Source organism: Octopus sinensis, linkage group LG8 (assembly GCF_006345805.1).
Source record: "Octopus sinensis linkage group LG8, ASM634580v1, whole genome shotgun sequence".
Classification (NCBI taxonomy): domain Eukaryota; kingdom Metazoa; phylum Mollusca; class Cephalopoda; order Octopoda; family Octopodidae; genus Octopus; species Octopus sinensis.
This window is the reverse complement of record NC_043004.1, coordinates 78,691,426-78,715,900: the sequence shown is the minus strand read 5'-3', so window position 1 is coordinate 78,715,900 and position 24,475 is coordinate 78,691,426. Positions and strand designations below refer to the sequence as shown.

The 24,475-nt window shown below is 38.6% G+C and overlaps 2 protein-coding genes and 1 long non-coding RNA gene across 4 annotated transcripts in view; 1 reads left to right on the top strand and 2 right to left on the bottom strand.

The window, feature by feature from the left end:
* The window catches only part of LOC115214960 (ascorbate transporter, chloroplastic), a 75,585-nt gene extending 73,137 nt beyond the window's left edge, over nt 1-2,448 (bottom strand). The window contains exon 1 of the mRNA XM_029784057.2: nt 2,352-2,448. The gene's annotated coding sequence lies outside the window, so the exon portion shown is untranslated. The remainder of the gene's footprint in view (nt 1-2,351) is intronic.
* A 7,572-nt stretch (nt 2,449-10,020) lies between these two features.
* Nucleotides 10,021-14,727, bottom strand: LOC118764599. The gene is made up of 3 exons (XR_005000414.1): nt 14,583-14,727; nt 12,473-12,501; nt 10,021-10,269 (listed from the first exon to the last, which is right to left on the bottom strand). It is a non-coding gene; the product is annotated as an uncharacterized LOC118764599 (long non-coding RNA).
* Nucleotides 12,774-24,475, top strand: part of LOC115214975 (BSD domain-containing protein 1) — a 28,067-nt gene continuing 16,365 nt past the window's right edge. The window contains exons 1-4 of one of the 2 annotated variants that reach the window (XM_029784075.2): nt 12,774-13,025; nt 13,161-13,218; nt 16,710-16,826; nt 19,395-19,544. In XM_029784075.2, the coding sequence (XP_029639935.1) occupies nt 13,015-13,025; nt 13,161-13,218; nt 16,710-16,826; nt 19,395-19,544 (336 nt within the window). In that variant the 5' untranslated portion in view covers nt 12,774-13,014. The remainder of the gene's footprint in view (nt 13,026-13,160; nt 13,219-16,709; nt 16,827-19,394; nt 19,545-24,475) is intronic. The other variant, XM_029784074.2, reaches the window with a different exon arrangement.

The window sequence follows — 24,475 nt, the reverse complement described above, 5'->3', positions numbered from 1 at the left end:
GCCATGGAAACAAGACCTAAACAGACAATGAAACCTGGTACTGTTCCCAGCCTTGCCATCTCCTATCAAAATGTGCAACCCATGCCACCATGGAGGACAGGTATTAAATGATGAGGGGGGTCTGTGGTTGCATCAATTTTTTACTTGCAAGAGTTCAGCAGGTGATCCCGGCTTGGAGTCAAAGAGTGCAACTGGATCTGGCTGGTGTTGCATCTCTTGGAAACACACCAAACATCAAGCACTTTGTTCTTCAATTTTGGTTGAGCAGAAGCAATAACATCATCATTATCATCATCATCATCATCATCATCATCGTTTAACATCCACTTTCCATGCTGGCATGGGTTGGACGATTTGACTGAGGACTGGCAAGCCAGGAAACTGCACCAGACTCCAATCCAATCTGGCAAAGTTTCTACACAGTTCTATATTTAAGAGATGAGGAATTATTTACATTATTTACATTTGACAGATATTTGTCCTCATCTTGTTTGTTGTTAACACAACGTTTCGGTTGATATACCCTCCAGCCTTCATCAGGTGTCTTGGGGAAATTTTGAACCTGGATTCTCATTCCTAAGGTATTTTTTGATGTTGCTGCTGCTGCTACTGCTGCTGTTGCTGTTGTTGTTGTTGTTGTTGCCAGCATGGAAAGCAGACATTAAACAATGATGATGATGATGATGAGTTGGACTGTTGGTGTATCCATGACGTTCTGGTGATCTGAGGAGCTTGCTTTCTTAATTTGCATTGACTTGTGAATAAAAAAATTGTATTGCATAATGCTGAGCAAGAATATTAATGAAAGGGTGTGAGGATAATTTCATCAACACAGAAATTAATACTACATGAAGCAGGTTGCAAAACATGAGCAAGCTAATTGTTGTTCTTGGTGTTCACCATCTGTTCATATTGGAGCTTCTGGCATGAATGCCAAGCAGTACAGTGTGTCGTTTCCAAATTTTTGGCAGAGTGAATTGTGTTATGGTGCTGTTTTTCTCACAGATGGTACCCAACTGACCCTACGATACTGTGTAGTCGACAAAATCAAAAACAAACAATGTACATGCACAAAATAAAAAATATAAACTGGCGACAATCTACCCATCTCACCCTGTATATATGTTTGTGTATGTATATATGTGTGTGTGTGTGTATACATTCATATGTACCTTTGTATATTCATTTATATATGTGTGTGACAGCATCACTTATGCAAGTAACACAGATTACAAAACAGCTGTCAGCCAATGGAATAAACATCCATTGTTTTATTTCGCTTCTCTTATCCGATCAATTTTTATATGTGTGTATATATGTGTATATATATCTGTCCGTCTGTCTGGCAATCTATACACACACACACACACACACACACACACACACACATATATCATCGTCATCATCATCATTTAACGTCCATCCAACCCATGCCAGCGTGGACAACGGACGAACGCAGGTTGGTCAATGCCAGCCCCCACTCCCACCCCGCCACAACTGGCTCCTGTGCTGGTAGCATATAAAAAGTACCATTTGAGCATGGCCGATGCCAGTGCTGCCTGACTGGCTCCCGTGCCAGTGGCATGTAAAAAGCACCCACTACACTCTCAGAGTAGTTGGTGCTAGGAAGGGCATCCAGCTTTATAGAAACATTGCTAGATCAGACTGGAGCCTGGTGCAGCCTCCTGGCTTGCCAGTCCCCAGTCAAACCATCCAATCCATGCCAGCATGGAAAACAGACGTTAAACAATGGTGATGATGACAAAGATGATGATGTGTGTGTGTGTTGTGTGTGTATAGATTGCCAGAAGACTGACAGATAGATAACTAGATGTTGTATGCATGTGTGTGTGTGTGCATGCATGCATGTGTAAAGACATATGTGCATAGTTTGGACTGATTGTTTCAATTTGATCAAATATCAAATTCCCCAACTGTCCCTTCCCTGGCCCCCATCCCATTGCCAATGCATCACTTCTTTCCTCGGAATCAAAATATAACAGACGTTCTCCACAAATGTCAAGAAATTTAGTTTCAGCAAAGCAGAAAACTATTCAACATTAAATTTGAAACACTGAAATACTCAAACACTTCGCTACATACGCCCATGCAGATGTGTGTAGGTGTGTGTGTGTGTGTGTTTGTGTGTGTGTGTTTGTGTGTGTGTGTTTGTGTGTATGTGTGTTTGTGTGTGTGTATTTATGTGTGTGTTTATGTGTGTCATCATCATCATCATCATCATTTAGCATCCATTGTCAATGTTGGCATAATATACATACATGCATACATGTATGTATATTGTGTGTGTGTGTGTGTTTTAAGAGTTATTATTTGCAGTTATAATGAAATACCTTGAAGTTTGATGAATGAAACAGACAAACAGCTAAAAGTCTGGTGTCAGTAAATATCTCCACGTCTTCTTAGTTTTATAAAACACTCCAAGAGACAGCAATGCGTGAATGAATCATAAATGAATAAAATAAAGCTAATAAAAAATTGTTGTAAATAAAACTTGACCTACATTTCTGTATATATTCCGAGAGATACAGCTCAGTAAATTACAGCACTTTGAGAAATCATACCAGTTCCTGCATTGGTCAGAGATAATAAGCGATCATTTGCTGATTAATTACGTCAAATGTGATCAAACATGAATATATTTGCTAAGATAAGCAATCACCTGAGACCAAATGGAACCATATCTCTCATTAGTTGTATTGTATTGTACTCAGCTTTTCAGGTTAAATGACGTTTAATTCAAACGGATCGATCTGATGTTTTTATCTCTTGGAGAAGTTCAAAAGTTATTCTTCCTATATTTGGTTATTTCTCACGTTTTCATTAAGAGTTCGCAGTCTTTGTTAATCAGTATTAATTATATCATTCTACTTAATAATGAATGAGATTACTCACCTACATTTTTTTTAGAAACTTTTTTTTTTCCTTTTTCTTTTATATTTATGAATGACATGTAGTTGAGGTATGGGAATGCAAACTAAGTGAAAGTGTGGCTTACTGGTTAGGGTATTTGGGTCATGATTGTTAGATCATGAGTTCAATTCCTGGCAGCATGTTAAGTCCTTATGAAAGATACTTTATTTTACATTGCTCCAGTACATTCAGCTGATAAAAAATGAGTTGTACCTGCAATTCCAAAAGGACCAGTCTTGTCACATTCTGTGTCACCCTGAATCTCCCTGGCAACTATATTAAGAAGCACAGATGTCTGTGGAAATACTGCTAAGCATTTTGCCCGGTGTGCTAACGTTTCTGCCAGCTCACCGCCTTTTCCATTCTTGGCTGAACCACACCTTGAGATTATTCAACAGCAATTATTTCATGGTATTCATAAATAATTTAATGAACTTTTGTGCTGTCATAATGTGTGAATGTTTTTATTTACTGTTGTAAAATAAAACTAAATGTATTTAATGAAACTATCTCAGCCTCCTCGTTGTCTGTCAAACCATGTCATTCAGCTGCTATTTCAAGCACACTCTTAATGCAACATCACTTATATTTTACCTAACAATAACCAAATACAAATACAATATCAAAAAGAAAATGAAGTCATAAAAAAAGAATGGAGCTGTATTTTAAACAGAAGAAATAAAAATGAAGTCATATATATCAGTATTTTATTATTTTTTTCTACTCTAGGTACAAGGCCCAAAATTTCTGGGGAAGGGTCCAGTTGATTAAATCGACCCCAGTATGCAACTGGTACTTAATTTATCAACCCTGAAACGATGAAAGGCAAAGTTGACCTCAGCAGAATTTGAACTCAGAACATAAAGACAAATGAAATACTGCTGAGCATTTCATCCAGTGTGCTAACATTTCCACCAGATCAACACCTTAGTATTTTATTAATATTAATAGGTTGAAGGTGGCGAGCTGGCAGAACCATTGGCAGACCGGAAAAAAAATGCTTAGTGGCATTTCATCTGTCTGTACACTGTGAGTTCAAATTCTGCCAAGACCATCTTTGCCTTTCATTCTTTTGGGGTCAATAAAATAAGTACCAGTTGAGCACTGGGGTTGATGTAATTGACTTGCTCTCCCCCACACCACCCACAGTTGCTAGCCTTGTGCCAAAATTAAGAACCAACATTAATCAGGTGGGAGAGAGAATCAGATATCAAAGAGCATATTTCTTCAAAGAATTTCTAACTTCGAGTCACACACTTTATCTTCAAGCGAGCTGAAACTTTGAAATCACTGTCAACCTTTTCCTAGTAAAAGTTAATAAACATGAACTCAGCTAAAAAGTACCAGCTTAATGTTAAATTGTTTTCACATATAACTTAGAAACAAGCATTAATATATACCTATATCTGTCTACATACATGTAAGAGTATGTATGTATATCATCATCATGATGATCATCGTTTAACATCCGCTTTCCATGCTAGCAGTGGGTTGGACGGTTTGACTGAGGGCTGGCGAACCAAATGGCTGCACCAGACTCCAATCTGATCTGGCAGAGTTTCTACAGATGCCCTTCCTAACGCCAACCGCTCCGAGAGTGTAGTGGGTGCTTTTACGTGCCACCGGCACGGGGGCCAGTTAGGCGGTACTGGCAACGACCTTGCTCGAATTTTTTACACATGCCAATGGCACAGGTGCCAGTAAGATGATGCTGGTAACGATCCCACTCGAATGGTGCCTCCTACATGCTACCGGCACAGAAGCCAGTTAGCCGCTCAGGCAACGATCACGCTCAGATGGTGCTCTTAGCACCCTACTCGCACGGGGCACAAGTGCAAGTAAAACGAAGCTGGTAACGATCACACTCGAATGGTGCCTTTTATGTACCACTGGCATGAAAGCCGGTTAGTCGCTCTGTCAACGATCACGCTCGTATGGTGCTCATGCCCATCATCATATCAAGTAATCAGTCAGACTATCAGACTGATCACAATGCATTCTGCATTGTTTTAGTTTTGAATGGCTAGGGAGGCAGTGCAATAGTACCCCACCCCACATCCCGATTGGAAGGTTATTCCATTGCAGGGTGCACCTGTTTACAGCAGAGTGGACTGGGGCAATGGGAAATGTGTTTTGCTCAGGAATAGAATGTGCTGCTTGCTCTAAGAATCATAATAATAATGAAATTATTGTGTACAGTGCTCAGGTGCACTACAACTCATTAAAGGTGTATGTATGGTACATAGAATTATGTACAAAAAAAGGTGGTAAGCCAGCTGAATCGTTAGCACGCCAGGCGAAATGAGTAGCCGTATTTCGTCTGCCATTATGTTCTGAGTTCAAATTCCACTGAGGTTGACTTTGCCTTTCATCTTTTCAGGGTCGATTAAATAAGTACCAGTTATGCACTGGGGTCGATATAATCAACTTAATCCGTCTGTCTGTCCTTGTTTGTCCCCTTTGTGTTTAGCCCCTTGTGGGTAGTAAAGAAATAGGTACATAGAATTATGTACAAAAGTCAGGTAAGTGAAGAGTGTATGACTCATGATATACACGTGTGCATGCATATGGACGTGGGGGACATCAGGTGTAATGTTGGCAAATTTCAGGAAGCATGGAGGATTTAAAGGATGTAATGTCTCAGCAATTAATATCCGAGGCAGGTAGTTTGTTCCATACTTCAGCATCTCTGAGTGTGAAAAACTGTTTCCGAAAGTCATCGTACCCACAATCACTAGATTGTGAGCACAACAACCTAACAACTAGACCACATGACCTCAACCCCCCCTCCCACACACGCACACAAGCTTGCTTTGCTACCATGTGAGTTCTGGTTCAGTTTCACCGCACAGCACCTTGGGCAAGTGTCTTCTACTTTAAACCCTGAGCCTACCAATGCCTTCTGAGTGATATTTAATAGACATGTGTGCCTTTGTGTTCGTCCCCCACCTCCACTGCTTGGTAACTGGTGTTGGTTTGTTTACATCCCCTTGACTTAGTAGTTCAGCAAAAGCGACTGTTAGGATAAGTAGCAGACTTTCAAAAATAAGTCAATTTTTTCTTTACTAAACCCTTCAATGCTCCAGCATGGCTACCATCTAACTGAAACAAGCAAAAAAAAAAAATAGATTTATGTGTGTGTGTGTGTTTGTGTAAATATGTATGTATGTAATATATATATATATATATATATAGGCTTTTACTTCATATATGCCAGCTCAATTTGAATCATTCTCAGTCGAAAGACATCTGTTGTTATTTCTTCTTGTTGTGTTCGTAATTGTGTACCATGTTCTCTGTTCGTTTGTTTTTTTTTCGTCTTTGTTGCCATACACATTCGCTAGCTTTCTTACAAAGGGATCTAATGCTCTTAGTTTAGACTTTTTGGGGGACAACCAGATCAAACCATCCCAAGTGTAACTGTCCAAAATGGTCGTGACTTCTGGTACTTGACTGATGAAAGAAAGCCAAGAATGATCTGGTTTTTTTGCCTGTCCTTCTAATTGTCGTTTCGCTTGTCTGCCTTTGTGTCGTATATATGTCCGAACGTCTTAACAACCTCTATTGCGTTTTTGTTCCATTTATATATATATATGTGCACGCGCGTGTGTAAATGTGTGTATGTATGTATCTAACTATATATCTATATCTATGTGTGTGTGTGTATAAATATGTTTGTATGTATTCATCTATCTATCTATACATATATATATATATATATATATATATATATAGATAGATAGATAGATAGATAGATAGATAGATAGATAGATAGATAGATAGATAGATAGATAGATAGATAGATAATGTCATGCATCAAAATATAAAATGGTGAAGACTAATATATATATTTCATTTGGTAATTATTCCATTTCCATTTCGCCTCATTTTTATTTGACTTATTTCTTTCTTGAATATATTTACTATGTCTCATTAAAACAACATTATTCATGTCAGGATACTAATAAAACTGATTACTTCAAGATTATTATGGGATTAACATAAGAGTAGGCAGTGTGGGATTAACATAAGAGTAGGCAGTGTGGTAAGTAGCTTGCTTACCAGCCACATGGTTCCAGGTTCGGTCCCACTGCATGACACCTTGAGAAGTGTCTTCTACTATAGCCTCGGGTCGACCAAAGCCTTGTGAGTGAATTTGGTATACGGAAACTGAAAGAGGCTCCTCGTATATATGTATATATATGTGTGTGTGTGTGTGTGTGTTGTCTGTGTTTGTCTCCCCAACATCGCTTGACAACCGATGCTGGTGTGTTTACGTCCCCGTAACTTAGCGGTTCGGCAAAAGAGACCGATAGAATAAGTACTAGGCTTACAAAGAATAAGTCCTGGGATCGATTTGCTCGACTAAAGGCGGTGACTGAAACAAGTAAAAGAGTAAAAGAGAGAGTAAAGATAAGGTAGTTAAAGGGAGGTAACTTTAATCTTTGAATTACTTTAATCCAGTTAAAGGAATGAAAATAGGTAAAAATAAAGGGTTTGACCCCGAGCAAAAAAAAAGAAATGATATAATAGGTGTAAAAAAACTTGCTGTAAACGAATATGAAAAAATAAATGCGCGCTCGCGAACGGGGTTGGGTGGAGGAGAGGACTCGGAAAATTCCCATTGTCAGACCATGACCTTTAAACTCTAGTGTTTGACTCGAGTAAAAAAAAAATTTTTTAATGGTGTAATAGGTATTCAACATGTCCTTTAAACTCCAGTTTTTGCCCAAGGTGCCATGCAGTGGGACTGTACCCGGAACCGTGTGGTTGGGAAGAATATCCATTTTCTTTAGGGAAAAAATCGGATCGTTTGAATTGTCCTGTTCCTCTCCCCACTCTGTTTGCCAGTAAATATTTTCAACCATAGCCTCGGGCCGACCAACGCGTCCTGTAGGACAAAGGTGGCATTTCAGATTAAAAAATTATCTATGCTATAAACGAAGATGAAAACAAATATTTGTGCAAAAACGTTTTACGATTTTGTCTTCTACATAATGATATTATTAAAACCAATTGAAGAGCAGATGGTTGTAATCCATTCAAGAACTCTCTCTCTCTCTCTCTCTCTCTCTCTCTCTCTCTCTCTCTCTCTCTCTCTCTCTTTGGAATCGAGATTTGTTCACTGGCAAAACATGCAGCACGAATTTTCGTCAGGGTTTTGCCGTGGTTTCAAAGAACGAAAATATTTAGACACAAACGAAATTTAAATTTTGTAGTGAAAGTAACGGCTTTTGTTGTTCTGGAATTGCTTAAAAACATCTTACATGCTGCAAATTCTCATAAATATTCAACCATACTCTGCCCCTATTTACAAAACTTTCCACTATTTTTTATTTGATTCTTTATAGAGACAGTTCATGTTATTAAAAAATTCTCTTTAACAATCTTTTAAATTGTTAGTTATAGAAATAATTATAACCTGTGCGTTGTCATTTCTTTGATATTTGTAGCAAGTCCTCATACATACATACATGCATATACTAATATAAAATATATATATATTAAATATATATATATATATATATATATATATATACTAGCAGTATCGCCCGGCGTTGCTCGGGTTTGTAAGGGAATAACTATAAAGCATTTTTAGAGAGTTATAGCCAAAAAATAGCAAAAAAATGGAAAAAAAATTATGGTAAATTTTTTTGGAGTTAAAAGGTCGAGTGTGCGTCCCCTAGACTATCTGTGGTTTGGCGTTTCTGATTCTCGACCCCATGTCGAATTTATCGATTTTTTTTCAGACTGGGGGAACTTTTCAACTTTTCACTGCGTTAGTTTTTGAATTATGACATTGGGCAATGTGTGTGTCAAGTTTCATCAGAATCGGTTGAAAGCCGTGGTCAGGGAGGGTACAACCTGACAGACACGCACACAGACAAACTGCCGTTTTATTATATATATTATATATATATATATATATTAGATATAAGAGTTATATAGCCAAAAAAATAGCAAAAAAATGGAAAAAAAAATTATGGTAAATTTTTTTTGAGAGTTAAAAGGTCGAGTTGCGTCCCCTAGACTATCTGTGGTTTGCGTTTCTGATTCTCGACCCATGTCGAATTTTCGATTTTTTTCAGAACTGGGGGAACTTTTCAACTTTCACTGCGTTAGTTTTGAATTATACATTGGGCCAATGTGTGTGTCAAGTTTCATCAGATCGGTTGAAAGCCGTGGTCAGAGGTGGGGTACCAACCTGACAGACACGCACACAAACAGACAAACTGCCCGTTTATATATATATATATATATATATATATATATATATATATATATATATATATATATATATATATATATATATAGATATATATATATATATAGAGAGATTCCGGCGTTGCTCGGGATTAAAATGGCATCGTTTGTAATAATGTATTCAATTATGTTGAAACAGATGATATGGGAAAGAGCAGCTTTGACAACAAAACATTTGTGGAGTAAATGCTAATTCGACTAAGCAACACGCTATGCGTCCGTTTGGAGTATTTCGGGCCCTAACCTGTCATGGACAATTAGGAGTGGGGATTATGTGATTTTTGAACGCACCAAAAAGCTGTCAGTAGATATACTCTCTTGCAGCAGTGCTGTGTCTATCACGACCCATCATCTGAAATTTTAACATCTCCTTCGGGTTCGTTGTCCTACATCACTCATACAGTAAATTTGGAAGAACTGCGGTTGTTCATTTATGGGTAACATGGAACCAATGTGGTGATAGACTTGTCCTTGAACTTTGACGTCGGCGTAAATTCATGTCTATCTATCTTCTTAGATGCACCAAACGATGCCATTTGAAATGCAGAGTTGTATTGTCTGATATTGTTCAATAAATCCTTTGACTGGATGGAAGTGCCTTCTAGAAGATGCATAAGAGTTTGAGAAGGAGCTGGTAGTGCTGGCAATAATACCTGACCGCCTGAGCAGCACATACCATTTGTTTCATTTGAAAATTTTAAAGCTCTACAGAAAAGACAATTTGTGTTTAGCACACCAATTTGGACAGAATTATCATTTTTATAAGAATGGTATGGATCATATCTGAAAACAGCTTCAAGAGTTATGAAGAACGAATTTGTACATAGTCTGTTTCTGAGAGCTATTCTATTGGACCGCTGTCTAATCATTAAAACATTGATTTAATTGATCCAGCATTAAGTACTGCAACATGCATTTGCTGATCTTGAGAAAATCTCATCTCGCTTCTGTCCTCAGACTCGCGCCTTCGGTTTTCTACAATCATCCTTGCTTTATACTTGTTTCTGGTGAGATTACGTCTTTTCTGTGTTTCTCTCGCTTATTCCGTAAAAATTTATTTGAAGGGAGCAGAAACTGAAAGAAGAGAAAGCGAAAAGGACAGAGAAAGAAAGTGAAAGATATATGTGCGTCTATATGAAATGGACGTGTGTGTGTGTGTGTGTGTGAGAGAGAGAGAGAGAGAGAGAGAGAGAGAGAGAGAGATAGAATAAATGAGTGAAGGTGTGTGTCGTGATGATTGATGTCTTTTAAGGTACACACACACATATAGACTATGTGACGTCATCGTATAAAATGTTTACGATAGTTGAATTGATTTATGGAAAAGATTATAATGTTAAATTTTTGAAATGCAAATATGTGAATGGAAATTAAGTTTAATTTGTACTGCTGCTACACAACTTGCAGAGACTGAACACCAGCGTAAACTCAGACGAACTGCTAATACTGCGTCAACTATTGCTGTACGAGCTGCGGAGAACAAAAACGAACGCACTACACGCCTGGTCAGGAATGCTGCCAACATGGCTGCTGCGCAAGCTTTCCACACCTTACAACAGAGATATATTACGCTGCAGACTCCCATTCAACAAAGAGCTCATAGACGAGGATTTTCACAGCTCACGATGGTCATTAAAGGTTTTCGACTACAACCCTACCCTGAGCTTCATTATGATTGCCACCCAGATATGAACATTGGAGATATGTCCATCACTTGCTCTTTCTGAAATGCCAAGAAGTGGTCAAGAGAAACTCTTGCTATGTGTTGCGCTAATGGAAAAGTTAACCCCACTCCGCTGCAGGATCCACCACAGCTGTTGAAGTTACTCTACACTGGCACAACTACAGAGTCGAAACATTTCCTCAATAACATCTGGAAGTACAATTGTGCATTCCAAATAACAGCTTTCGGCGCTAATGTTGTTCAAGAAGGCGGGTTTATGCCAACTTTCAAAGTGCAGGGACAGATTTACCATAGGATAGGATCGCTTGAACCTGCTGAAATCAAGATCTTCAAATCTTTCAACTGTACTTTGTAGGGCAATTTACATTGAACAAGCCATCGAAGAAACTCCATTTCCACTGGCACTAACCTTCGCCTGATATGCAACTGCAAACCTTTTGCACCAGAAAGCAGCTTCGTACGCAGCTTGAAGTTATGCCATGGCTTGCTGGCTATGAGAGAGAACTGCAACAAGGCATTTAGACTGGCATTTTCTTTATCAATACCAGGGGATGAAAGTTAAGATTGATTTTAGCTGGATTTGAACTCGGAACGAAAGAAACCGGAATAAATAGTGAGGTCTCTTATCTGATGCTCCAACAACAATTCGCTGTAAATCAATAAAACGAATAGTATTAAGAATATTCTGTGAATTCTCTAAAGTTCGCATAATCTAAACACCCTTAAAATAGAGAAAAACAAGACATCTCCACAAATGTACCGCACCAACTTTATTTCCTCAAAACTTTCAGAAAAATGGATATCTTTTTAATGAAATTTTCTACCAATACCTACAAATAGGTTACAATTATAAGTACTCATTACGACTAAGAAGGTTCCAATAGACGGAACAGCTTACCCAAATACGGTTAACCCTTAATGTAGTTCTCAGGAAGATTCCGTGTGACACAGGATAAGATAAGGCTGGCCCTTTGAATAACAGGTACTACTCACTTTGCTGGCCGAGTGGACTAGAGCATTGGGGAATAAAGTGTCTAGCTCAATAACACTACGCACGCCGAGAATCGAACTCAGAACCTTGCGATCGTGAGCCAAATATTCTAACTACTAAGCTACGTACTTCCACACATCAATTTTTTTTTTCAAAATTTCATGTTTCATTTTGAATGTGTGCGCGCCCACCTTTTTTTCTCACATTAAATTTCGATATAATCGTAATCCACACTATTCATTTATTTGTTTCAGTCATTTGACTGCGGCAATGTTGGAGCACCGCCTTTAGTGGAACAAATCGACCCCAGGACTTATTCTTTGTAAGCCTAGTACTTATTCTATCGGTCTCTTTTGCTGAACCGCTAAGTTACAGGGACATAAACACACCAGCATCAGTTGTCAAGTGATGGTAGGGGGACAAACACAGACACACATACATATATATATACATACATATATGACAGGCATCTCTCAGTTTCCGCCTACCAAATCCGTTCCAAGGCTTTGGTCGGTCCCATGCTGTAGTAGAAGACACTTGCCCAAAGTGCCACGTAGTAGGACTGAACCCGGAACCATATGGTTGGGAAGCAAGCTACTTACCACACAGCCACTCCGGCACTTGTCTGCGACTGAAAGATATTAAAAAAAAAATTTATTAAATATATTAATTTTTCTGAAAGTTATGAGAAAATAAAGTCAGCGACAGGCACATATGTGTAGATATGCGAAAAGCAAATATATATTATGTGAGTGACACAATATACGAATGTATTAAATTCACAAATGAAGGTCAACAATTTAAAATCGATAAATATCAAATTATTATATTTGTCGCAAACAAAGTTTTCTGCCAACAAGACAATAAAAGGGAAGTAAGCGTTGTTAACTTCCGGTCTACATTTACGACACATCATATAAGTGTGACTTGTCATAAGAAATATGCTGACAGAATATTATCGTGGATGTCGAGTGGAATCTCTTCTTTTAAAGTCATTTCTTTTTTAATTTGAAAAGATATTTTGTATGACAGTGCCTTGTTGTAAACTGGGGTTAAATTTTCTTTCAGTTTTTAGCATGAGAAATTTATTATTTCTTTAATTTCTTCCCCAATTTTATTTCCTTTCATTAAATTGTAAACAAACATGGCTGAAAGGTAAGAGCTTTTTTAAAAAAAATATTTATTTCGTCTTTTTCTGTTATTATTTTGGATTTTCCTGAAAAGATATTTCTGTATTTCTATTCAGTCACCATCCTTTTATAATATTTATTTTATTCTATTCTATTTCAGCGAACCACAACCCGCCAATGGCTGGTTTAGCAGTTGGATCCAATCTGCTAAAGAGAAAGTATGTGAAATATATTGTTTTCGTTTATAAATTTTAATTTGTATTCTTCTTTGAGAAATTAATTTAAATGTTAATTTTTCCATAGTGATATTTTAACATAAAGTGTCTTTGCATTCAATGCGACAAATTCCAACCAGTTTGTAGTCCAAAATAACCATATTGTTTGTTAACTTTGTATAGTCACCAACTGACCTACTATAAGCTATTTTATTTCTGGTTTATTGTTGCAACAATACTGGATAATCAACTTATTCCCTCTATCTGTGCTTTTTAACTGTGTTATAAATTTTACCATAAACCTCGTATAAATAATGTATTTGTGATGTCTTTAAAACCAGCTTGACCAAAATAGTCAAGTATTAATATTTTCTTTCGGTTTGTTATAGTTATAATAAATTTTTCTCCCCAAATGTAATAAAATGTGTTGGTTTACGAAACTGAAAACTGTTAAAATATCACTATGGAAAAATTAACATTTAAATTAGTGGTAGTTTATTTTGAACCTCGGTAGGAGACCGATTAAGGAAAGCTGGGCCCTGTTCGCACCAAGCATTCAATCTAATATTTTCAGGGTCGGTAAAATAAATACTGAGATTCGATATAATCGATTATAATATCCTTGTAAAGTGTACCCCATCATGGTTATTCTCTTAGTACCCGAAACCCGTATATATATTTTTTAAAAATCTTAATGTAGTAAATAAAGTGTTGGAATTTTAGCGCCTTTTTAATAAAGCTCCCTACTATATTTAGCGCTTAATGATTATCATCCTGGGTGCTTATTATTTGCTATCGTAAATTAAATAACCACTGGGCTATAAAGATAATGGTATATGATATAAAGTCCCGAGGAGTAACGATACAGACTTAGGGAGACTGGATTAGAATTAGAGACTTTTAAGGTGAGAAAAATGAATATTTACAATTAGTAAAGATAAAAAAGGAAATTCTTTGGCATGACAAACGGGGATCTGTATATTTTCTAGATCTGCTAGAAAAAACTGCCATGTTCACATTAAACAACATGTTTTGGAAAAAATGGGAGCATTTCGGAAAATAAATTTGGAATGCTCTGATCATAGGTCTATTCAGTTAGGGTTAACTTGGGGTTAAACAATTTGAAGACAATAATTAAAGACCAGTGACATAACATGAGGGCAAAGACCTTGTGTCCCCATCTTAATGAAAGGCATGAGGAGGACAAAACTTTACAACCAGTCGAAGGGACTACCTTTACACCTCCTTTGCTACATCCATGTTAAAAAATTTCCTGGAAAGATAAGATGACTGTCCAATTCTCTAGCAGATCAGGCCAAGATTAACAATTCTTATTCATAAAAAATGTAATAAAAGATGTTTCCGACCTCTGAAATCCTAAATTCTTGTTTTGCTTTGATTATAAACTTAGATCGGTTTTTGTACAATTAATGTTTTTATAAGATCTTTTTTCAGCTTTTCCATGTTTGCATGAGTCAGGTGAATGTTATTTGGGGCGGTTTTACAGTTGGATGCCTTTCTCCTAATGTATCGACTTAACTTACAAATGTAAACACAACATAAACATGCTTTGACACACACACACACAATAGCCTTCAGTTTTTGTCTACCAAATCTGTTCAAGGCTTTCGTCAGTCCAACCACTTGGTGGGAAGGAAACTTTTTCAAAACTACAACAAAATCAGAATTTCTCTAATTCACAAATGCAGTATTACTTTATCTTTACAGTGGGTATTTACTGCATTTATATCTAGTTTAATTTCTAATCATTATCATCTTGGCGTCTTATTCTTAGATTTTTCACTCTCTCTCCATACACATATAAGCATTGTCCCAGACTGGATTCCTCTAGGTACCATTGAATCTCAGGACTGATGGCCAACTAGGCCTGTAGCCTCATCTGGGACACCTGTTCGTCAGGTTTGGCCATTGATCTGCTCCTCTGCGTGTGTGTGTGTGTGTGTGTGTGTGGTAGTCATCCATACAAGCTTCCTCTCTGCTGCACCACCACTCTTGTGCAAAAGAAGGGTTACCACTACAGCTATCATAACACAAAAGCCTGAACAATATACCACCAGGTATCTTGTCTGATACTATAACAGTCCCATGAATCTTTCTTATAAATTTTTCTTTAACCTTAGGACTCAAGGCCTGTTATTCAGTTTCTATGGCATATGTGACCAAGATCATATTTTCCCTAAATGAGACACCGGTCTGTTGCAGTGTCCAAGGCCAGCAATTTCATAGGGTGTATGCAAATCAATTACATTGACCCCCAGTACTTGACTGGTACTGTTCTTGATCCTTAAAGGGATGAAAGGCAAGTTAGCCTTCAGTGCGATTTGAACTCACTCTTTGAAAACCTCCTAACATGACTTTGCTAAATTTTTTTGTCAAATTTTCAGCAATGCTTTTTCATCAAAATTCACATTCTCTTTACTCTCTTCTACTTGTTTCAGTCATTTTACTGTGGCCATACTGGAGCACAGCCTTTAGTCAAGCAAATCGACCCTAGGATTTATTCTTTGTGTGCCTAGTACTTATTCTATCAGTCTCTTTTGCCGAACCGCTAAATTACGGGGACATAAACACACCAGCATCGGTTGTCAAGCGATGTTGGGGAGACAAACATATACACACACACATATATATAACTACACTCTCAGAGTGGTTGGTGTTAGGAAGGGCATCCAGCTGTAGAAACTCTGCCAGATCAAGACTGGAGCCTGGTGCAGCCATCTGGTTCACCGGCCCTCAGTCAAACCGTCCAACCCATGCTAGCATGGAAAGCAGACGTTATACGATGATAATGATACATATATATATACATATATACAACAGGCTTCTTTCAGTTTCCATCTACCAAATCCACTCACAAGGCATTGGTCAGCCCGAGGCTATAGTAGATGACACTTGCCCAAGGTGCCACACAGTGGGAATGAACCTGGAGCCATGTGGTTCGTAAGCAAGCTACTTACCACACAGCCACCCCTTAGAAACTTTTTATCTCCGTCTCTAGTTGAATTTTATTCAGTCTGTGTATCTGGTTTACATAGAAAATATGTCACTTTTTCCCTCTCTCTAATTACTACACTATATTTAGTTCTTCATTTTATTTTATTTTTTCTTAATAAAAGCATCCTCAATGAAACATACGTTGTTCTAAACAATAAAGATAAGAGGAAAGTGTAGCACATCTTGTGACCCTTTAACCCTTTCAATACTAACCTACCCGAAAGTGCCCTTGTTTCCCTGATAGAAATTTCTTCTTTTAAAGTGATCTAAATTAAACTCATCAGAATTTCTTAATTTATGTTCTAAAAGTAAATTTGAAGCTTAATTAATGACAAATCTATTTTTACTTAGTTGAAACAAAGGCAGAGCATTTCAGTAGCATTATGGGAGCAAAAGTTACAAAAAAAACAAAAAAAGCTGATAGTAAGGATTCTATTAACATATTTTTTACTTTCTTTCTTCTGTCATTCCATATACAGTCTTCAACAGCTTTTGAATTTGTAAAACGAGATTTAGCAGAATTCAGCACTGTTATCCAGTCCGACACCAGCAAAGCTGTTTCAATGACAAGGTCTACCATTTCTGAAAATTTAAAGGTAAGTCAATTCCAGTGTAATCATATTACAGCTATTTTTATACAAGGAAATATTTCCCTATAGCCAGAAATGTTTATGCAGAATATTGGTAATGAACAGTATTCATCATCATTTAATGTCTGTTTTCCATGTTGGCATGGGTTGGACGGTTCGACTGGGGTCTGGGAAACCACGAGGCTGCACCAGGCTCCAGTCTGATCTGGCAATGTTTCTACAGCTGGATGCTCTTCCTAACGCCAACCACTCCGTGAGTGTAGTGGGTGCTTTTTATGTGTCACCGGCACGGGCCAGAGGAAACTAGCAACAGCCACGATCGGTTGGTGCTTTTTATGTGCCACCGGCACGAGGACCACAACTACAATTTCCATTTGATTTTGATGTTGATGTATTTGACTCAATAGGCCTCCTCATGTATAACAATTATGCAACGTCAGGATAAGGAGAAAGATCTATACACACACACATACTATGGACTTCTTTCAGTTTGTGTCTACCAAAGCCACATGCCTCTCAAATACTTCCCTCCACTTAGTTGACGAGGATTTTAATTTTTCTCCTTTGTTTAACCTTTTCCTGTCTTGTAAAGTGGTTGGTGTTAGGACGGTCATCTGGCCATAAAAACAATGCCAAAACAGACATTGGAGCTCATTGCAATTCTCTAGCTTGCCAGGTCTTGTCAAATTGTCCGACCCATGCCAGTATGGAAAAGCTGCTGTATGTATTATATATCCATTTTAGGCTGGACAGAGATTTAGAGACATATTACTCAAAGCCTTTGATGAAATAGAAGGGGATATAGCTTCACATGATGTAGAAGACAACTGGAGGTTTCTACGGGACAACCTGCTGAGGGCCACTGACCAGATCTGTGGATGGTGCAAATTCCCCTCTCGACCCAAAATAATGTGGTGGTAGAACAATGTTGTTGATAGGGCTATTAGAGAAAAGAGACGGGCTTGGAAGGACTGGAAGAATGGTGGTAGCAGGGAAGTGTATCAGACTGCCAGAAGGGAAGCTAGGAAGCAGGTTTATTTAGCCAGAGGGGAAGCAGATAAGAAAAAATTTGCCAATGTTCTGCACTGTGAGGACCAAAGACTTGAGGTATTTCATATTGCAAGACAGCATTCACCAACTTAGACAAAGAGAGCGTCCAGGAGAGTTGCAGGAGATTGTGGAGGACGTGATCGAAGCCAATGGCGATTTTATTGAATAAATCTTACTTTTTAGTATTTCAAGATATTTTTATGTAATTTTGGTAAATACATCTGTTAAAATGAAATGTCCGTGTTATTTTCATTTCTGCTTAATTTAGATGACAGTTTATTCACCGCACCCTGTTTATATGATTAATATTTCGCAGAAGCAACAGTGACTCAAGGGCCGATAGTTTCATGCATTAGCACTATATACATACATTCACATATACAATAAATATATAAAGAGCAGGTTTCTTTCAGTTTCTATCCACCAAATCCACTCACAAGGCTTTGGTTGACCTGTGGTTACAGTTACTTGCCAAAGGTGCCACAGTAAAACTGAAGCCAAGTGACCAGGAAGTGAACGCCTTGACCACACAACCTGCATCTGTCATAAATTATATGCTGTATATGTTAGGTCTACAATAAAAACTGGGTTATGAGGACAAAACACCTGATTGAATAGTATTTGGTTGGGTTTATAGTGAAGGTGTGTGGCTTAATGGTTAGGGTGTACAACTTCCAATCCTTAGGTCGTGAGTTCAATTCCTGGTGGTACATTGTGTCTTTGAGTGAGACACTTTATTTCACATTGCTCCAGTTCACTCAGCTGGTAAAAATGAGTAGTACCTGTAATTCAAAGGGGGCCCAGCCTTGTCACATTTCTGTCATCATCGTTGTCGTTTAACGTCCACATTCCATGCTGGCAGGGGTTGGGTGGTTTGACTGAGGTCTGGAGAGCCAGAAGGCTGCACCAGGCTCAATCTGATCTGGCAAAATTTCTACAGCTGGATGCTCTTCCTAATGCCAACCACTCCAAGAGTGTAGTGGGTGCTTTTCACGTGCCACTGGCATGAGGGCCAGTCAGGCAGTTCTGGCAACGACCACACTCAAAAGGTGTTTTTTACGTGCTACCTGCACAGGAGCCAGTCTAGTGCCACTGGCAACGCTATTTCACATTGAATCTCTCTAAGAACTACACTGAAGGTATGTATGTCTGTGGAGTACTCAACCACTTGCATGTTCACAAGCCAGCCATTCCATTGAATGGATCAATTAGAACCTTTGTTGTCATGATAGACCAAGTGCTATTTGGGTTTTGATAGAAATTTGAGGAAGATAAAACAAGAAATTAAGTTAAAATAAGAATATTGGTGTTCAACCTCGAGTCAGCTTTGATTAAAAATAAACCAATCCAGCTGTGACCACCTCTTTATATATTTAATTCATTAGATATTACTGCATCCTATTTTAAGGTAGTAGGGGTTTGGCTGCTATTTCTGGCAGATGGAATGACTTATAAGAAATCCACCAGCACAAAATCAACTTGTTTCAACACTTCTGAATTATGTTGTTTTGTTGTATTTTGTAGGCTGAAAATGCTGTTGTTGCCAAAAGTAAAATGCAAGAAAGTTTCAGTCACTTTTTGCATGGTATTTCCAAGGCTCTTGAAGTTGTGGAGTTACCAGAATCTATCAATGGCACAGATGAAACTAAAACTGCTGTATACGACCGAGCACAGGTACTATTGAGGCTGTTTGTTTCTTCTTTAATTGTTTTTGTTTCTTTTCTTTTTTCCACCTTTCAACCATACTCAATTTTTGCAACAGAAGTCTCTACCCACCCTTATCCACTCATCACCTGCTCCCCATATAATCTTGTACCCCTGCTCACCTGACCTTGAGAGGACACCTGGACATCTCCTTACAACTATCCCTTCATAACTCCTACTGATCATTCTCACCTTCTTACTAAAATGTAAATAGCTACACGGCTTCTCTACACGAATCTGCCCCACTACCCCTACTCTCATTCATTAACCCCTCATTTTTTAGCGTAAAGCTGACCTCCTCCTTCCAGTTTCATAGTCTTGTGAGCTGCATGGTGACCTCAGTAGGGCTGGTGGCACACAAAAAAAACTCATCCAGTCTGTGTTGTAAACCGATTGGTTTTAAGATAATCCAGCCTTAGAAACCATGTCAAAGTACACATTGGAACATGGTGCAGCTCTTGCACCCATTGAAATCTGTAAAACCATCCAACTTTTGTCAGCATGGAGCATGGATGTTAAATCATTTTCATTTTTTTCATTTCATCTAGTTTCAGCTCACGCTGGGGCACCACCATTTGGTGTTGCTACATGATTTTACTTCACGAATGCTTTTTAGCAATTGACATTTGGTGCATGAGAGAGTTTGATGCAGCTGCCCTCATCTGCACCTCCTGCCGTGAAGTTGGTTCATCTGGGACACCTGACAGGAAGAGGTCCAGCTTTATTTTGAAGACATCTGCATCCACCTCATGCAGGTCTTTTGGGAGGATATTGAAGAGCTGTGGACCTCTGAAGCCCAGGCTATTACAGTATTTTGTCCTACATCTTGATGGCAAATTTGGAGTCCTTGGCACGATGCAGTGGCATCCAGTTCTAGTATTTGTGTAACTCTCGATGCTAAGCAGATAGCTCTGCTTCACATAACTGTTTTCATTCTACTGCTTCAACTGCTCAATGCATCTGAGTAAAACTGTTTATCAGATATTTCTTACCTGCTATCACTAGTCAAACTAAGCTCTTAGTGACGAGCCCTTCACTTCTGACATTGCTCTTTATTACTCCTTAGTAACCCTTTACAAGGCTGAATGTATCATAGGAGATTCTTCATTGCTGAATGGATTACAGTTACCGTAACCACCTTTTATAAATCTCTTTTTTTTAATGAGGTTAACCTTAATGAAATTCTCAAGTAGAATGAGCACGGCACCGTCAGTGGTAAAGCCAAACCATTAGATTACAGATACAACCCATCTTGGCAGGCTTCTGCACAGTATAAAATACTTGCTCCAGATGCCCCACAGCAGGACTGAACCCAGCACCTTGTGATTGAGAGGGTATCCTCTCGACCATTCACTCATGCTGTGTCCACCACACACTCTTGAAACAATTGAAACAATTCATTGTTTTTAGAAAATCTTTGACATCTTTTATTTGTTTTAGTGGCCATGCTGGAGCAGTGCCATGAAGGGTTTAGTTCAACAAAGCCCCATGACTTATTTTTGAAAGTCTAGTATTCTATCAGTTTCTTTTGCTGAACCACTAAGTTACAGGTATGCAAACAAACCAACACTGGCTGTCAAACAGTGGGTGGGACAACAAATATCAACACATTATATATATGTATATATATATATATATATACATACATACACACACCACACACACACACACACACACACACACACACACATACACACACGCGTGTGTGGGCTTCCTCAGTTTCCACCTACCAAATTTATTTAAGGCATTGGTCAGCCAGGTGCTATAGTAGAAGACACTTGCCTAAGGTGCCACACAGTGGAACTGAACACAAAACCTCATGTTTGCTAAGTGAGCTTTTTAACCGCATGGCCATGCTGGGGCACCTTTCACCTTTTACTTGTTTCAAGTCATTAGACTGTGGCCATGCTGGGACACCACCTTGAATTTTGGTTTTAGGCCTGGTACTTATTCTATCAGTATCTTTTGCTGAACTGCTAAGTTATGGTTGTGAAGCGGGGGGGGGGAGGAAGACCCCCACACACACATATGTATAATATATATATGTATGTAGGAAGAGCTTCTTTCAGTTTCCTCCTGCTGAATCCACTCAGAAGGCTTTGGCTTGCCCAAGATGCTACACTGTGGGACTGAACCCAGAACTATGTGGTTAGGAAGCAAGCACAACCATAGCTGCAGCTACACATCAGTTATTAATATCCTACCAGCTAAGGTGGTGAGTTGGTTGAATCATTAGTGTGACAACAAACGAAATGCTTAGCGGCATTTCATCTGTCTTTACATTCTGAGTTCAAATTCCACCAAAGGCTGAGTTTGCTTTCCATCCCTTCAGGGTCGATAAAATAAGTACCATTTGAACACAGGGGTCAGTGTGATAGACTTGGCCTGTTCCCCCAAAATTGCTGGCTTTGGGCCAAAATTTGAAATTAGGTCTCACTCCAGCTGAGTTGTTGTAGTCAGGGCGATGGAGTCGGTGTTGGAAACAATTAATGGGTAGTTGGAGTCGGAGTCAGTAAAGCTATACTGACTCCAACTCGCAATATCTTTATTCTTCAATATAAACCAGTTATAACATTTAGACCTACTCAAAGTACTTACTTACTTGTACTTGTGGCGACATTTACCCTGGGCGGGTTGAGTCGGCTTCTTCTATTGGAAGAAGTTTCATGGGAATATGTGGATTTCACAAGTGGTCCCCAACAATCCTGCATGTAGAGACATCCTGTTTGCCACAGATTGTCCGCAGACACAGGGACAGAACGACTGAGGACCCGCCGGTTGCTGAAACAGACACTCCGAGGATTTTCTCTGCCTGGTTGTGGCCCTAATACCACTCGGTGTCAGACCAATCCGCCTTGGGTGGCCCTACCAGGAACCGAAGTTCCCGACAGCATAGCTCTGACACTACCCATTGCCAGCGTCCCCACAACGGTGAGGAGGGGATGGACTTTCGGGATGCACTCAAAGTACAAGCGTATGCTTTGAGATATGTAGACCACAATCACTTAATTACATAAAGAGGAGTCGGAGGCGCCATTAGTAGAGGAGTCGCAGTTTTTTGTTCCGACTCCACAGCCCTGGTTATAGTTGCATCATATTCATTTTGAATTCCATTTCCACATAACATAATGTCTGTGTATGGTCATTAGACTGTGCTGTTAATGTTTGACCTAGTTTATTTGGCTGAACAAAAATCGTGATTCATTCGTCCTGGATGGCTGAGTGGTTAAGGAAGACATTCACTTATAAAACTGTCCTTTTTCATGTAAACAAAAATAAATAAAATGAAGCTTATTTTTGTTTTTTAAACTTTCGTTTGTATTTAAATGCTGCTCTTTGTTAAACTCCAGTAATTTTTACCTTGTACAAATTTTCACCCATTTTCATCTCGAGTTAAATATTTGACTTCATACCATGCTGCCATTGTTATGGCGCCTGTAGAAATAGCCACCAAATTCTCCTCAAACCATTCCGTTTCTATTTAGAAAGTGTACAGATACATTCTATAGTCTTGGATGCATTACTTAGAAGAAGAAAATTGGTACGGTCATCTTTTCTTTCACTTGCTTCAGTCATTGAACTGTGACCATGTTAGGACTCTGCCTTGAAGCACAGGTTTTGATGTCAGCACCCAGGTTTCCCAAGCAGTCAGCCATCTTAATACTAACTTGGCTTGACTTTGACGAGGCAAGAAACATGTTGGTTCAACATAGGTTTGATCAGTTGGAGCTGATTAGGGGCAACAGCATCTTACACTCGATGGTCTGCTTGAGAGGGAGAGAGAGGATAGCAAACAGTAAAAATCTATTTAACCCTTTAGTGTTCAGATTATTCTATCAAACATAATGCTTATTGATTCCCATTGATTTGAATTAATCATGCATTATCTCATATCTTCAAGATCTTGATGGTGTAATTACTTAATGTAGAATAACATTGTAGGGTAGGTGTGAGAGCCTGGATCTGGTCAGTTTGAACATAAAACAGATTAACTATTTTGGCCGGTTTGAATACTAAAGGGTTAAAGTAATTAATACAAATTAACATGTTCAATCTTTCCTCCCAGATATCATCCCTCTAGAACTCTTTTCCTGCTCATGTCTTTCTTGTTGGTATTGATATGCACTAAGGCGGCGAGCTGGCAGAAACATTAGCACGCTGGGCGAAATGCATAGCCGTATTTCGTCTGCCATTACATTCTGAGTTCAAATTCCGCCGAGGTCGTCTTTGCCTTTCATCCTTTCGGGGTCGATTAAATAAGTACCAATTGCGCACTGGGGTCAATGTAATCGACTTAATCTGTTTACCTGTCCTTGTTTGTCCTCTCTTTGTTTAGCCCCTTGTGGGTAGTAAAGAAATAGGTAATCATATGCACTGGTTCAGAGGGAACATTAAACAGCATTGATCTCACTAGTCTAATAGGGTCTGCAGAAACCGTAGGATGTGCATCACCTTTCAGACTTAGCCTAAGAAAAAAAATAAATAAAAAGCATAAATATCAAATTGATAGTTTTCCCCTAAACTTTTTTTTTTCAACATTTGTTTACCATGCTGGCATTAAGAGGAAGGCCGAATAAATGGAGGGAACTGTTTAATCTTGTGGTGGAGAACCCTCTCTGGTGCTGGTGATATCATAAAATGCATCCAGTGACTGTTAAGTGATTGGTGATAGGAAAGGCAACTGATTGTAAGAATTATGTCGGAATAAAGAAACCAACTGAAGAGAGCCTAGAATGTTCCAGCACAAGGAACCTGTCTGGAACAGTAACCCTGAATAAAACCACTGATCCAGCATGGTGAGGGCTTTAGTCCCTAGTGTTGGTAGTACAATAAAATGTACCTAGTTTATACTGTGAAGTTGCTGGTGATAGTAAATGTATTGTCATTATCAATGCTTTTTG